Here is a 17,431-nt window from a genome sequence, read left to right as displayed (position 1 = left end):
AGGGGACTAATGCACACATAGCCTGCTGCACTCAAGAAGCGATGATTTGATTCCATGACCAAGTTAGACTGGGAATCGCAACCAACAAAACACTAAGTTCCAAATCTCAATGCTCGAGGCAAAATACTTGCTCTAAAACACAACCAACCTTTAAAAGAAGGTGGGAAGGAATTTTGTGATAAAAGCCTCCATGCACTGTTTCCTGTAGCTGACATATTCCACCAATGCTTCTGTCAGCAGTGGATTCAGAGCAGTAGAGAAGAAACCTTTCTTTAATGACTGTGGACAACAGATAAAGCTGGAAGAAGGAAATGAAGATGCAGAGGAGAACTGAAGATGTGCTCTAGTATGATGGCTTACCACAGATCTGACAGAGAAAACGGTCCAAGAATCGTCTTTTTTTTTTTTCCTAAACTAGATTTTATTCAAATATACATAAATATGCATGTATTCATGTTGCAGGATGAAAGACTTACAAGTTTACTTAAAAAACTTACTGGAATGATTTTAAGCCAATGTTAATTTAGGCCTATCCTATTATAAAATTAGCATCTTCTGCAATCTCAATTTATTGCTCCATTGTGAAGCCCCTTGTGATACATAAACAAATCTCTGAAGAGAAACAAATCAATAAAGTGTCTAATTTGATTAACCATGTTTTTAAATTCATCAAGACAACTGCACAAAAATAAACCACTTACTTGTCAGTATTTTCCACGTCTTCTTTTCATCATCATAATACTGAACCAAATTGCTGGGTAGCCGGTCAGGTCCGGGAGGCAATCCTCCAACCAATAACAGCATTTTCTTATTGGAACGAATTCTTCACCCAAAACAAGAGGAAAGATGAACAACCACATTACTGAAGAGTATTTTTAATGGCAACAAAATCATAACCATCAAAAGAATGTTCACTGCTTGCAGTTTCCTATTTCATTTTTTGTGTTTCTTTCCCCAATCGTATCTTAACAATTTTTTGAACCAAGCAGAAAAATGATCAGAAAAGCTGCATATCTCTCTACTCACGGAATAATAAGCTTCCTTTATGCAATTTGTTAGAGGTTCATTCTAGAACGACCTTTTTCTTATATTATCCCTTTAAATCATCACTCTTTACAGCTGAATACACATGAAATGCTCTGGAGTTGTACTAAGGTTAAGCATTAAAGTTGCATGTCAAAAATCGTATTAGTCAAAATCATTATTATAAGCCATTCTACACTCAAAGAACCTTGAAAAAATTAAGGTTATGCAGAGAGTTTGTGAGCCAACTCTTTAATCACACGCTGAACTTCGGATACGTAGTTTAGCACAATTAGCAGCACTGGGCTAACAGTTACGGGTTAAATGCTCCTTACAAGCACTTTTGTTTGTTTAATTTAGTCCAGGCTCTTGCTTTCCCTCTCCCCCACCTCTCCCCCCCTTCCCCATGCTCTCCCCCTGTGCACCACTGGCTATAGCAACACCAATTGGTAAAAATGAGACTGTGATGTTGTTGTGAGCCTCCCCAGAGTGGAGCCCTGCCAATGCTTGCCACTGATCCAGCGGCATGAACCTGCTCAACTGTGCAAAGTCACTCTAATTCCCTCCCTCTGTTTTTCTACCTTCTCCCCCAGGGGGCAACCACTGAAAGGAGTGACTACCCACCCATCAAGAGCTGGCAATTCGCTGCTATTAACCGTGACCGTGATTCCCAATCTGCCTGGCAGTTCTTAAGAACAGGACTGCAATGTCTCATATGCAGTAAAAGCGGTTATCTGCACCCTGGCCTCCAACACTCTACCTGATGAATGTGCGATTTCTTTGCAACATTAAGGGATTGAGCACAATTGGAAGCAAAAAGGGGAGGGCAGGCCCAGACCCCCGGATGAGTCCCGGTGCTTTAATAGTCACTTCACATACAATTGAACTTTCATCAGTAATACTGAGCTTGAGAGTGGTAACACTGAAATAAAGGTGTAGGCTCAAAGCGTTCCTGCTGTGTAGGAAGGTGTCGTAGCCTGGAAAATTTGCACCAATACAAATGAACGTGCAGGAGGACCGTGCACTTGGTGGAAAGCACCCTCGCCAAACACCAACATTTTTCCAGTCAGAGCAACATCACCGCAGTGATCTGTACCTCAGTGTGTAGGAAACCTTCCTGGTCAAAGAAGGCTGGAGAAGGCCACTGAGCAAAGCCATGAGCACAGCCTTGCGTGGTGCTCGGGCGCTGCAGTCTCAGCAGCGCACTCAGGAGAGGATGCTCGGCCACCGAGACATACCAGCGGCTCAGTGCCACTTACTGCTGAGAAAGAGCACCAGCGACAGACTAATCCATGTCTGTACCAGCACTGAAATGAACTGAGTTGTGCTTTAGAGGCGTGCAGCCACACAAAATGACCTTAATTCAGGAAGGGAGCACGCAGCTTGGATATCTGACCCAGACGATGCTGAGGAATGAAATCTTTCAAATGGCTCTGCAAAGGACAGAGACAGACTGCAGCTCCATCTATCACAAGGATGGCCAGGGAATTCTCTGGCAGATGGCCTTATTTGTTTTTAAACGAATTTAGGGCTCACAGAAGGTCCCGAACTGACCGTGGGGGAAGTGGAGGCCCTCACGTGGCAGGCAGGTGTCACACTGCACAGGCAGTGGCACTGCAGTGCTCTCCAATGCTGTCCCCACACCTCGTCCCTGGCTTGCAGGGAGCCCCTGCAGCCCTTCAGCCTTCCCGACAAGCCAGCCTCTGACCTCGGTACTAAAGCTGCTACTTGCTGTCAGATGATGACTGTTACCTGCCCACCAGACTATGTCTGGGTATGGGATCGGGAGCTGTCTCGCGATCGCTGTCAGCACGGACTCAACGCGCTGAGACCAAGCTCTGGGGAAAGCTTTCACAAACACTGCCAGCCTCTTGAAACGTTCAATCTCCTCAGTAAAGTTTTTAATGAGAGAGCATTTGATAAAAACTACGCAACACAGGAGCATGATAAACTATTTTTGGTACGAGTTAGGGATGGCTGCACATGTAACAAGTGGCGGAGCAAACCAGGGCCATAACTCAGTTATGCATGGCCATCCCTAACGATAGAGAATAAATTGTTTATTCCAACCCCCTTGTGTTGTACGTTATATCACAATCAACTCCCTGCGTATTGTAAAATCCAGAATGCCCTTGCAAGGTTTACTTGATAAAGGAGTTTATTTTGATTTTCATCTTTCATCTGTGAAACTCCCTTCTAACTCCAAAGCACTGTGAAAAACCAATGAATGGCCAAGGCTCAATAGTTAAGGTGAAGAATGAAATGTCAGATGTAACTCTGAGTTTCCAGACTTTGGCAGCTGCAACTATCCTTAACATTACTTTCTCAGCTAAACAATCTGAGAATCTGCTATGCCCTGAGAAGGATTGGCACTGCTATATGGGAATGTTTAGAAATACTTAATATTTTTAAATATTTATCGTGGGAAGTAGCATGAACAGAAGTCCTTAATTAAAGTTTGATATGAAATTAATAGCTAGCATAGTCTCTACCAAAAGCACCGGGAATTCTCACATTACGAACCAGAGATGAGTTGTCTCACTCAGAAACGTACAGTATCTAGCTAATCTCTATCAAGAGCTTTTCCAGTGAGCCACGTAAAAATAATATGGTGACAAGCTATGCATGTTTTAAATTGATGCATTTCCTTGGAACCAATTCTGCTTTTTAAGTTTTGATGTGAATGCCTACACTTTAGGTTTTGAAATAAAAATTTCTCTATTACATTCCATTATGTCTGTGTTTGATAACACACTGAGCAGTCCTGTTAAATCTTAGTATACATCTTAACACACATATTAAAATATGAAAGGCATGGAAATGATCACTGCTCATATGCAGAAGCCTTTTCCAAACATTAATAAAAAATGTAATTCAGTGAAACAGTAAGATAAACGCAGAACTAAAAAATACGTGTAAGATAAACTTTCTTCGCTTCTTGCATTATTACATATTTGCTGTTTGGATACCTCGATCTTGCCCTGTCAAACACTTGGTGTTGTATCTGAAACACTCTCTTTTGATAGTCCTTACTTCACAGTGTAATATACAGCTTGGTCACATACTGTGGTTCACGGTGTCCCTAGCAAAGCTATTATGATCATCTTGTGTTCAATTAACAGTAGCAGGTTTCAGTCAGGGAAGGCTAAAATAATGTTAACCATGAACATGCAGGCTGATGACACACGAAAAGCTGAGAAACACTTATTGATATCTTAACCCAAAAGTATTTAAGTATTTCTTCTACCAAGAACGCAAAACTCTGGTTCTTGTTGGGGTACATACACGTTATTATTCTGCACACACTTTGCAGGTTTTGTTCTGCAAAGATTTTAGAACACTTAATTCACCTTAATTAAGTTTCTGGGTACCCCATGTGGTGTGAAATTTGTCTACTTAGAAGGCTGTAAAACAAAATATATTTTAAAGTCAACATTTTCCAACTTGTATGGTTTCATTAAAGCACACAAACCTAGGAATTTAACTCAGGTAAATGACTTTGCTGTCAGAGATGTTGAATACCCATCAACATACCTAAATGCTGCTGATTTCCAAGGTCACAGGAGATGTGCATCAGCTCTAAAATTCAGGTCACTTATTCTACAGTCTAAACTAACTGCAAATACACTGGACAAAATGCTGAGCCCAAGGGAATTTATCATCTTATGAAGAATCGGTAGAGAAGACAGTGACAGATCTCAATAATCCTGACAGCCTTGTCCACCCAAAGCTCTTTTGCAACCTTGATAGCTTCATGTTAATGGAAAACGCATTAATGGGAAATATTCTTCTTGTACATTGTTTTTCTTTATTAGCATATCCATCAATCTTGCACTGCTGGGTTTTCCTCATCTAGGGCACTTAGTTGAAGTTCATTCTGCAAAGGCAGGCAACAAAACAAGCCCCACCCATGACAGCTTTGCTCCAGATTCTTTAAATTTTTTAAACCATACAGTAAAGCTCCCCTTTCTGCATTGCTGCCTGCACAGAGAATAGAACGCAAGAGAGGAAAACGTGGTTCTTCATTCCTTCTGTGTAGTGCTACACCAAAAAGAAAAACGCATCTTAGACATGAAGGTGATACTGGTAATCCATGAAAAATATGAAGACTATTTGAAGTCTACTTTCCTCTTAACTCGAGACTACAAACACCTGGACCATTCATGCTCTTTGAATATAGGCTGCCACCATGGCTTGAGCCAGGTGACTCTTAGGACCAGAAAATTCACATACATGGGTTGCCTTGCTCCTGCTTGAGCTCTGATCTTTTATGCAGCAGAGCCAAACCAAATTGTAGATGTTTTCTCATTAAACAGGGGCTTGAGTGCAACTGCCAAAAGACCAGCTCACATTCAGCAAGAATGGGTGGTGAATTTAAAGCATGCCCACAAATCTCAACAGGCCAAAGGATTTGAGAAACTGGAGGATAACACATTGTGATACTGTCAAAACAAATAGCAAGAACCTTAGGAAAACTGGTCTGTGTTAGTTTGCAGAGATGAAGTATATGTTTGGAAACCAACCTCAACATAATAAACAGGTAAATAAGCAGTCCCAATTAGCATTTCAGTTACCAACCTTTTCTGTGTTAACACTAAAGGCTTAATTTAACCTTCAGAAACCAGGATGGTCCTCTGCAAATTTTTTCTTCCAAAAAGGCCTCTGAAGGAATTTTGTGTCCAACAAAAACATAATGGAAAGGCCAGTTGCTGTCTGCAAATCTGAACTGATGATGCAGACATGCATTTGCCCGTGACTGAGGAAACTGTTTTGCCATCACAGAACATGTTATGAGATCTTTAGCAATTATCTTCCTCACTCCTGGGTAGGCATTTCAGTACAACAACAGCATCTTATGAAAACTGCTTCTTTCAATGGATTTTGGCTTTCGCAGTTGACTGCAAAGATAGCCATGATTAGCAACACATGTTTAATAGACAGAAAATATCATTATCCAGGAGTTTAACTATGAACTTGATGAAAACTGTAAGACACAATGTAAGCTTTATTTTGGACAGAGAAATTTTATGTTTTTTTTTTTTTTTAGCACGTCTATGAATTAATGAACATTGCAACCTATAGGTGAGTAGGCATCCAGAATCTTTTCCCAACCCCACAGCACTGCTAGGGCAAGGACCTAAGTTTCCACAGTCGTCAGACCAAGTCCTGCCTCAACTCTGACCCATGGGGAATATCCTTCTTCTTGTGGGCAATGGACAGACCTAAAAGAACATCTCAGTTTTATCAGGACCTAAAGCATACTGAGGATTACCTAGGTCTCTTTGCAAACCATGACCAAGAAATTATTTAGCTCTTAGGTTCAAAATATTTTCAGAAATACATTGAAAATAACTTTCTTTATGAATTGAATTTTCTTACTCTTCTAAGGCTCATCTATTGCTAAGGCCCACCTGAAGGAATGTGAAAAAACACACTATTAATATAATTCCTTGAAGCCAGTCTGACCATTCACTTTAGCGCCACGAAGATTCTTGCTTTCATCTTTTCATTCTGTTTATAAGCCTGCTTAACAGAAAACCCAGAGTACATGTTTTCATTGTAGCATTGTAGCTCTCAGTGACATCAACTAAGCATTATTTGGTGATGCCCAAGACCCACCTGATCTCCTGACTGTTTTCTATGTATTTCAAAGCCCTGCTGACTGACAACAGACCAAATTTTAGGAGCATAAATACTAAGTTGGGATGTGGACATGGCTCTCTTATTTTCTTTTTTCCTCTGAATCTACTCAAATGGTTCTTTTTATTATTATTCTTAACAATACATTTTATTGATTTAAAAAATAACTGCATGGAAAAGAAGGAGAGTCACTGGTAACTCCAAAAGCGATCTCTCTCTCTCTTTTTTTTTTTTTGTCTCCAACTAAAAAGCAAAAGTCTACACGTAAGTGAATCTTATATCTGACAAGCCATATTGAACTGCTGAAAAGTTACATGGCAAGTTAAGGTTTCCTTTAATGCCTTTATATCTACAGTTGCTAAGCATTTTTCCATTCCTTGCACTAAAATAACTTACAAAGTGTTTAGAGCTCTGAATACCTGATTTTTCTTTGTGAATCTAATCCCATTGCTGTTACTAATTTAGACGGGTCTCTAAGTACATCTCAAAGAGTTAGGGTAATTTTTTTAAGCTGGAAAATATTTAAAGTGAACGTCTCCTCATTTTGGAGTAAGATCTTCTGATCCACTAGCTGTCTTAGGGGCGGGCCATTTTGCTGGAAGAGTGGCATCTATCATCAGTATTTCTTTGGGAGGAACCCAGAGCAATGTCCTTTTCATCTCTGTCTCCCTGTATCACCAGCCTATTCTTCATGTTGACAGGAGATTGGTACTGCTTCCTCAGAAAGGTTTGCAGCAGCTTTCCTGTGTGGAGTTTTGCTAAGGTTGCTGTATCCCTACCCAGCACCATTGTTCCTTACAGCTTGAGACAGGCTTTAATGGATGCATCCTCTGTGTGATAAGCTTATCTCCCTGAACATTTCCTTTATCAAAGGTATCACTCCCTTTGCATCACAGTTATGTTGCAACCAACTCTCTTTGTGTGGAAGTTTATTGTGAACCCTTGCTCCAGCATTGCAGTTGCAGGCCTAATTTCCTTCTGTACCTCCTATAGCGATGATATCCACACACAGAGATCAGCTGAAGGCATCTTTAAATTCACTGAGATCTGAATGCTGAAGATAACCTTACTAGGAACTCAGTGAATATCTGAAGCATTATAAGGGACAGAAATCACAGTAATTTTAATAGCAAATCTTATCCTGGCACTTGAGTCACAAAGTCTCCCATGTCATGAATTGTATTGGCAAAACTATGCAGACAACTGATTTACCATACTGTTGGCAGTTCTGAAGAATCCTAAAGAAACTTGCTTCATTCTGAATATTTTAAAAAATAAAACCAAAGAAAACATCAAAGCTAAATACTTTTGAAATTTGATGTCCCCTCCTCTTTTTTTTTTTTTTTATAATTTTTTTAGACTAAAGTGGTAAAATTGAAATGTTTATAGAATGGTCAATGTTTAAATAATATAAATGTTTATAGGGTGGTCAACTCTGCATTTTTTTCCTAGAAAATTTCAGTCAAGTTTTTTTACTGACATGCAATTTCACATGACTGTGCAAAGTCGGAAAGTCCCTTTTTTGTTTGATTCTGTCTTAGATGTCTATGGCTACAGCAGGTCTTTGCATCAGAGGCTGTGTTCTCCCCAGCTGAGCCTCCTTTTCTTTAGGAAGCTGAGGAGAAGCAGCAGAACCTGCTGCTGCCTCACATAACTATGATGGGTTACCTTTTCTTTTTTTTTTTTTCTTTTTTTTTCTTCCTGAAAGGAGGCAGCAGTCAGGGGAAGATGAGAAGAACCCACTGTGGCATCAACCTCTATTTGCTTCCAGCTTCAGTGCAAACCGTCTGTTTCCACTGAACTTGGCAGCTGATAGTATTTGCTCAAAGTTCATTGTCTGCTTTCCAAGAATACAGCAAGAAGTCTTGACTACTAATGGCAATAGGCATGACGGTCTTTAAAGAAAATTTCAGGAAGCCAGCAAATATGAAAAATGATGCCAGAAAGTGTCTAATAACAAATTTCAACTTCCCATATTCTCTTATTTCTTTAGATGGTAGTTTGGTGAGCCTGTAATCCCAGGCAGGATCTTCAGCAACATCAACAACAGAAAGAAAAGCTTACAGAGCAGTGGAGGACAACCCAAAACTTTTATTTAGGATCCGAGTTAACTCTGATGTTTAATATTTTCAGACCATACTTTGAAAAAGTATAACAACTAACTTTGTTAGCTATGAAACTGCTTTGATTTTTAAAACATAACAGTAGTGTGAAAAGATAAAGTGGTGTTTCTACAGATTATGAAGATTTTTTTTCCATAGGGTATGTTTAACAGAATCAAAACTTTTTTTTTTTTTTTTTTTTTTTTTCCCCGCTAGAAAAATACTTTGCCTTGACTTTGTGCTCTGTATTTGCTCTCCTTGTTTCCCTTGCCCTCAAGGCTTGTTGTACTTTCTCTTTGAGTGTAAACTGAAATAATTACACTGTTCCACCTCTGCTTCATTTACTGGTCAGTAGCTACAGACTCAGAACCTCAGTATTCTTCCACTCTAAGGAGAAACTACAGTAATCCAAGGCAACAAAATGCCTTCACAGACTGAATGCAGACAGGGTCTGCCTGACCCTCTCCTCTGTGTCTCCCCTCTCCATGTGAGGGGGATGCATGTAAGGAAAAGAGGACAGAAAACCTTCAGAGAGGGCATGCAGGCAGCTGAGAGACAGGTGTGTATGATGTTCACCTTGATCCTACAGCACACAATTTGTAAATAGTACAATCAAATCATACTACAAGGGTTTTGATAGGGAATGCTCCTATTTAGGAGTCTCTACACCTTTTGTGGCTCATGTTCTCCCTGACACAACAGTCCTGGACTGTGTTGCCAAAGCTTGGACAAGAACAGCACCGCACCTCATGAGAGACAACTCCACTCTTTCAGGGATCCATAGGATTTGCAAACAAGAGTGCTGCACATGGTGGTAAAGGGGCACTTTTAATTAATTTATTTATTTTTAAAGTACAGGAAGCTCCCCTTTTCTCCATCATTTTATCCTCAGTTTGAGTGGCTTAGTAAGACTTTTTTTTTTTTTTTCCTAAATTAACTTCATTTTCCCTCTAAAACAAGGGGGTTTGGAAGATTTCCCCTGACTATGTAATTCCAGTGAATTATTACCCCTCTTGGAAAAAGTTTAGACAGAAGATGTATCTATATACATATGTCAATGTATACAGAAAAGGGTGTAAATAGCACCAGGCCAGGGTTTCCATCTTCTACTGCTCTGCCTTCAGATTTCTGTCAGGTGAATTCTAATAAATGCAGCCTGTGCCTGCATTTCCGTCCCCCCTGCAAGAAACAAACACAGGCGGCACTCCTGCAGGAGGATCCCAAGGAGAAGGACAGCAGCCAGAAAGGGGGAGGAAGCCGCAAGGAGCAGGGTGAAGGAAAGCCAAGGAGCAGCACAGCCCAACCAGCTGTAGCAGCCTCCGGAGATCTGAGCGGAGAAGTGTGGAGGAGACAGCATCAGTCTGTGAGAAGTAGGGAGCCTGGTGGAAGGTGCACGGAGGGGCTGGGGAGCACGGCAGCAAAGGATTCAAGAGATGGGGCAGGAGGTGAAGCTCAAGTAGGATGGATGTGGGGAGGTGTCCTACCTGGCAGAGCGGTGTGGGAGCAAGGAGGAGCCTATGAGGGGGACTGGTAAGGGAAAATGAGTAGTTTGGAGGTTCAGGAGACTTTGAAGCAGGGGATTTTAAGGCAATTGAAATTCTGGTGCAGAAGAAGGCAGGAGATGGGGAAAGGATATAAAGATACTGGGACTACGTGTTGCCCAAGGAACTAAATCAGGAGGGGCTTGCAGTTTCCAGAGGAGATTACTCTAGCTAGGTACCTCTGACCAGAACATGGGCTCACATGACACTTGGCACCCCTTCTTCATCTACAGCTGCTGGAAAGACAATTGCCCATAAGAGAGACCATTAAACACTTTATAAATTACCCTTCTCCTAACAAGTACTGTAACTGGGCCAAGAAAGTGGCTCTCCCCAGTGCCACCGCAGCTCTTGAGGATTACACATGCCATTAGGAAGGCTCCAAAGGACTGACCCACAGCAGTGGTCTTAGGGCAACAGTGCTGCCTATACCAGTCACCTGGGCTCCAGTCCTCCCTCCTCCTTGATATTCAGACATCTCTCCACTTGCACTTCAGCACTAGCCTGGCTGCAAAGGCAAATGAATGCACGTAAGGCAAGTAAGGCAAGTAGGTGAGACTAACTAGGATTAAACTGACTACAGTTCTGTGGTTCACTTCCCTGCAGCCTCTAATGTGTCAGTCTCCTTTCTGCAGCTCAGCTGAGAGAGTCCTGGCACAGGAACAATTTACTGATATTAATTCAGGCACATAAGACCTGATCCAAAGCCCACTGAAATAAACCCGGGCCTCGTGTTCACTTCATTCACACTGTGATGCAAACGGTAGTAATTTGAGTACATTTTAAGGTGTGGTTTTTATCCAGACATTAATTTGGAGTCTGAAATATTTCTCATTTGCAGTAAACCACGAGAACAAGTATTAGCTAAAAAATCAAATATTGGCATTAGGATCACAAAGTGATCTAGTCAGGTGGCTAGTTACTAGAATACATGACAATGTATTTCAGGGAAACAAACAAGCTATTTTATTTTTGTTTTTTTTTTTTACAACCAGCAAATATACCCAATGAGATCTGTCGAAAATCTTAGCAGGAAAAGAAGTCGTATTGAACTATAAAACACGCAGACAATAGTGCATTCAAGAAGGAAATTATTTAGTTGCCAAGAGACAACCAGTTTCTTCAGATTTTTAATCTCCCCTCTGTAGAAAGTAAAAACAGACTGGGTATATGTGTCTTCCGCGTAAACGCTACTGTCTCATGCTGTTCTTCACTTTACGTTTTCCCTCTTCATCAACAGTGACCACCCTTCTACTGAGTGAAAACTGGTCATACTGTCTTCATCCCCTGTCAGTTTAATTTCCCTGACATTTTCACTAATACGACAAAATACAAGACAGTCTGGATGACACCCTCTCTCTGCTGAAATTAAAAGAAAAATACAAACCCCTACAATCAGCTTCAGTAGGATCAGAATTCACACTTTTAATCTCTTGAAGGTCTAGTAACTCAGGGAACAAAAGTATAGAAAAACAGCTGGGTCTGTACATTCTGGGACTTCACTGAACCCAGAAAACAGACAGCATGGTCAGGCTTAGCCTTCTTATCCCTTTGTCTTTTTATTTTCCTCCTTTCTCTTTCACTCTCTAATTCCATATTTCCTGCCTATGACTTTTTCCATCTCAGGTCAGTTGGTTTATCCCCATCCATTTTTCCTCCCCCACATCTGAAATAGGTTTTCCAGAAACTAAAATGCTCCGCTGTTATTGACAACAGCTGCTGTTCCTGCCAAGAATTAGTTTTTTTTTTTTTTTTTTTTTTTTCTTCTTCTGTTTCAACCACGCTTGTCTTTTATTTGCCTTTTTTTTCTCCTCCCCAGTTCCCTGTTTTCCTGCTTGGTATGCTCTTCTTTCTTCCTTTCCAGCTGTACTTCTCTCTGTTCTTCCCTCCCTCATTTGTACTTTCTTGCTTCCTTTACTTAGGACCTGTTTCTCCCCTGGGGTATCTTAATTTCTTTCTTTTTCTGTATTTCGCCTCCCTCTCAGTTTTACTCTCACCACTCTCCTCTGCCTTCAGTCACCTGATCTAGCTATACGAACATCTCTCTGCTGCTCTTCCTGCAAATCCATACAGGAGCTAACCTGCCCAAATTCCTATTGATTTCAATAGGAGTTGCATGTGTTCTGCGACTGATAAACAACTCCTTGGCCATAACAGGCTGCCTCTTCCCTCCCAGAGTACCTTATTGTGTCTGTCTGAAACAGAAAAACTTATAAATAGTTACAGGCAAGAAAAACCGTAAAATCATCACAATGTTCTATAAGAAAGCAACAATGTTTATATAAAGCAGTTAATGATAAGCTCTGTAATTTAAATATTTTTTCTATAATTCTCCATTTTCTGTCTACAGCTATATTATACATTAGCACAAATAAAATTAAAGGTAAAAACTAGGCACTTCACACCAGAGATGTGTTTTTAGCCATTTTCATTGTTGCAAGTAAACATTGAAGCAATAATACTTCTCATTAGCTCACTCATCTTTTAAAGTGAAATTCTTTCCAGCAACATTGTAATGCTCTAACCCAGAACTTTTCAAAAATTGAAAACATATAGAGTGTATTATACAAAATATATAGTATTGCACAATAAACCACAGAGACATTTTAATCAACTCAGTATTCCAGTGATGTCCTGAGAGTCAAATAAATAACTAGAAGATGAACGTTCTCTCTAAATGCCTTTTCTTCTCAGAACTACAGAAAACATGTCACAGCATAGAGTTACCCTTGTCTTTCAGGCTTAGCCAAAATCATTTCAGCCCTATGTTTGGGGTCACCATAATGGGCCCAATTTGTTTTATGCTGAAGTCAACTGGAATTTCTTCATCTTATGTCAGAACTGACCATGCCTCAGGAAGCTTTTACAGCAGCTTACATGCTGAGGCCTATTTTAGGTGAAAATCACAGAAGCCAGAAAGCTCCAGCATAACCCCAAGAAGGGGAGAGCAAAGTCAACAGAATTACTAACTTGCTTAAACACCTGATTAAATTCCAGATGAGAACTGAAATACCCATCTCCCATGAGGAAGTCCTAAACTCAGGAGTATATGGCAAGGTTCAGAAGTTGGGAATGTTATCCTCAAGTTTTTAGACAACAATCATTTAGTTGCTGTTATTTGAAAAATAGTTTTTACAAAATTGCATGGGATCATTCAAGCATTTACCTTTTCTCAGAAATTTTCTGAAAAAAATCCACTCTCACTGCAGGTAAATACCATTTGCTCTTTTTGACAGCCCCGCAAATGTAGCACAGAAGACAGACCAGACACTGGTCCCAGCCCAGGCATTCCTAGCACTGCAGGAACTGCACTTGTAACACAAACGTTATGAATAACTCTGCTCACAGTGCACAGACTGGATTATGATCCAAAATTACTGTCCATAGTCCTTCAGCCCTGGCAATAGCAAAAACTTGTCTTTGTCAGGAAGGTGAGCACATGTGATTTAGCAGATAAAGAAGAAGCTTAAAGAAAAAAAAAATAATAAAATAACAGTGCTATTCCTGTTTAGACTTCAGAAGAGAATCACCTTACTTTAGGCTTCCCATTACACTCATTTTGTTTAAGAAATGTAAGTAGGCTAAATTCCAAAGTACCCCAAAATGGTTGTGGATAAAAAAAATAAAAAGCGTACACAGGTACGCTTTTTTTTTTTTTTTTAAGTAGCATGTTGAAAAAAATATATATAGTTTTTAAAAGGCAGAAAAGTTATTAGCAAATTCTCATTCTGAGTGCAATTCTCCTAATTTCTTCTATACGCTGTCAGCAGGTGACTACAGCTCCGTGCTGCTTGCATTTCTCACTAACATATACTGTACTCTGCAGTATATATTATACCGCACAAGAGGAACAATTTATCTCTTTCTAAAGATATGTGAGCCTTCTGTGAATGACCTTTCATTAAACTTCATAAAACAAAATTCTAAATTACCGAGGTCATCATTGCTCACAGAACAGGTAATCTGAGTTAAAAGTCCTTCTCTGTGAAATAATTTTTATCTATTCACACAGGTATTTAACTGTTCAGTTACTTTTAAGATTTGTTTCTGCAAATTAGTAACTCAAGAAACTCTTTGCAGATTTTCTTTCCTAAAATAAAATTTTACTGAATGTCAACCTGTCAGAATTGCAGCTTTAGAGACACCATGGGTAAGACGAAACACAATTTAGGAAATTTCTATCATCCTGGGTATGCTTTTTTTTGTTTTTTGTTTTTTTCAGTCATGCTTAAGAAGGCGTTTGTACCTTTCGGCAGCCTGACTAAATCTTAAAATGATTACGATTCAAAATGGGCCTTCGTGACCTTTACAAATTCCCAGGACCTTAAATTAAAATATACCAATTATATTTTGTATCACAGAGTATTTCAACATCTCCAACATTCTAACATTTTGAGTGAGTTCTAATGCCTGTTTACAAAGAAAAGAAATCTGCATGCTTTCCCTTCAATTTCAACAACACCAAAGAACTCAATCACCAGAAGCCAGTGACAATGCTGCCATTGAACACATGCTGAAGTTGCAAAGGTGATGGCGTGTTACCATCTCTCGCTGTTAAGGGTCTCCTGAAATACTATTATCTGCACATACGTGCAGACCTATGACAAAAATAATGGTGATATCTGGACTCCCCCATAAGCTATTAAGTAAACGCAACTTTGAATCTAATCTAGGTCTCAAGTACGCTCCTTTTGTGTGCGCTCCCGCTTACGAAAAGCCAGCTTCCAGCACCAGAGTATCAGATTCTTGCAGCATCCATGACACTTGTAAGCATTCAGTGGTCAGAACACCACTACATATCCTTCAAATGATATGGACCAGTGAAGCTGGAAGGTATCTTCACTGAACCAAGCAGGCTGGTATCTCAGCAATCCACCAGGACAGGAGCCCCGGCATGCCCCAGGTGGCATGCAGAATCTTGACTAACAAGTCGGTGGCGGGTTTTGCATTTTTAAAGTCGATGGTTTTGAATATTGAAATGCAGAGGGTACACGCCAGCTGTAACAGCAGCACCTCAGCAACACTTCACCTTGCGAAACGCTGGTGTTTGTTTTTTATTGTGGGGTTTAGGAGTGAGAATCGGTTAGAGAGCAAGGTGATAAGCACGACAAAACACTAACAGAGGCAGCTAGCTAGAGATAATAAAAGAAGGCAAAGCATTTCTGAAGTTAAATCATTGAGGTACCTCTTACAAGAAGATATAAACAATCCTCTGCATTAATGCTAAGGGAGCACATTGTTAAATATTTTAGATAATGTATTATTTTTTCTTTCTACTGTTAAGTCATTAAGAGTAGCCACCTCTTAGTTAAAAGGCTGAATATCTCATTCAAAGTGTGCGTTGATTTCTGCGCCACCGTGACACTGTACTTGGAAGATGGTATTATCTTTCCATTTCAGAATGAAATGAAGTATAAACATATTTTAAACGGAGGAAAAAAAAATCCTCTTTCGTTTCGGGTATATTTACTATTCATTAAACTCTATGCTGTGCTTTCAGTTCCCAACACCAACCTCATATTGCCAATCTCTGACATCATGATTCATCACCTTATTAAGCGAAAACAACTGACAGGCCATGGCCATCCGGACTATGAAGTCACAAGTTTCCCTGCACAACGCGGACATCACCTGAACACCAGCAGTAAGGGGGCGTGCGCGGATAACGCAGTTATTTATATAGGTGTATATAAAAACAAGGATTATCTGGATTTAGGACGTGGGTGTTGTGGCTTAGGACGCCCTGAAGATGCAACTCCTTGTTAAAAATTAGGGGTGGGGGGAGAGAAATCAGCCTGTGAGGGCTCGTTACAGCAGGCCCCCACCTCCCTCCACCCTGCGGCCCCTCGGCAGGCCCGGCCCGCATCGCCCCGGCACCGGCTCCAGGGGTGCTGCGGGTGTCGGCGGAGCCCCCCCGTCCCCTCGTGTCGCCCCTCACCTGCTGGCCAGGCTCTGCCGGCAGTGCTGCCTGAAGGGCATCAGGTGGTAGTTCATGGCGTCCAGCAGCAGCTTCTGGCAGACGGGGTCGGTGCGCATGAAGTCCACCGACTGGACCCGCTCCACCAGCTCCGGCGCGGGGATGAGGGCAAAGCGGAGGCGCTTCATCAGGTCCGGGGCGTACTGCATGCGGGTCTCCCGGTCGTGCTCCAGCCACAGCACGGACATCTGGAAGAGCGCCAGCTCCGACTCGACGGGGGGGGGGCAGCGAGTCGAGCAGGGCGCGCATCTCCTCGAAGTTGAGCAGCAGCACGTCCTCCACCAGGTACTTGTTGGCCAGCTTCTTGGTCTCCTCCAGGCCGTGCAGGGCGGCGATCTTGCACACCTGCTTGTAGTTCTGCACCGAGATCTGGTCGTTGAGGAACTGCACGCACAGCTTGGTGACCTGCGGGATGTGCAGGATCTTGCTGACCGACAGCACCTCCTCCACCGTGTCCAGCGACAGGGTCACGTTGGCCGTGTACAGGTACTCCAGCACCAGCCGCAGCCCGATGGACGAGCAGCCCTGCAGCACCAGGTTGTTGATGGCCCGCGGGCTGGCCAGCAGCTTGTCCTCGGGGGAGGACGACGGGGTGCCGGGCTCCTCCTGCGGCTGCGGCGGCGGCTCCTTCGGCGGCCCCCCGAGCCCGTCCTGGGCGCCGGGCCCCAGCCCCAGGGCGTGGGGGTGGCCGCCGGTCCCGCCGCCGCTGGAGAAGAGGGATCGGAAATACTGGGAGCAGGAGGCCAGCACGGCCTTGTGGCAGTGGAACTGCTGGCCCTGGGCCGTCAGGGTCACGTCGCAGAAGAGCTGCTTCCTCCACAGCAGGTTGAGGCCGTGCAGCAGGTTGTCGCTGTGGCTGGGGTCGAAGGTGGAGGTCCTGTCCCCGGATCTGGACATGGCGAGCGGCCTCCGGCACACCTGCCTTTTAAACCCTCCTCCAACCTGGGCAGAGGGGTGGGGAGGGGGGGTCGGGGTGGGGTGGGTAGGTGGGAGGGGGGGGAAGGACGGGACGACACACGACACAACAATAAACACACAGCTTTAAAGGCCTGCAGGACACATGGAGGCTGGCTGGGCACGCCTGGAGGGGCAGGGCGACCCCCTGCCGGCCGAGTCAGCCCCCGCTGGGCGGCGACCCCCGGCCACGG

General features: G+C 42.4%; 1 protein-coding gene across 1 annotated transcript in view; it reads right to left on the bottom strand.

The window, feature by feature from the left end:
• KLHL14 (kelch like family member 14) overlaps window positions 1-17,180 on the bottom strand; it is a gene marked incomplete at both ends in the record, with an annotated part of 60,121 nt that extends 42,941 nt beyond the window's left edge. Inside the window, 3 exon segments of the mRNA XM_084306627.1 lie at window positions 702-823; window positions 16,245-16,507; window positions 16,509-17,180. Coding sequence (XP_084162753.1) covers window positions 702-823; window positions 16,245-16,507; window positions 16,509-17,180 — 1,057 coding nt within the window.
• Window positions 17,181-17,431: the final 251 nt, after the last annotated feature.

This window comes from Netta rufina, assembly GCF_964035555.1.
Source record: "Netta rufina genome assembly, chromosome: 2".
NCBI lineage: Eukaryota > Metazoa > Chordata > Aves > Anseriformes > Anatidae > Netta > Netta rufina.
This window is presented reverse-complemented; position numbering and strand designations above follow the sequence as displayed.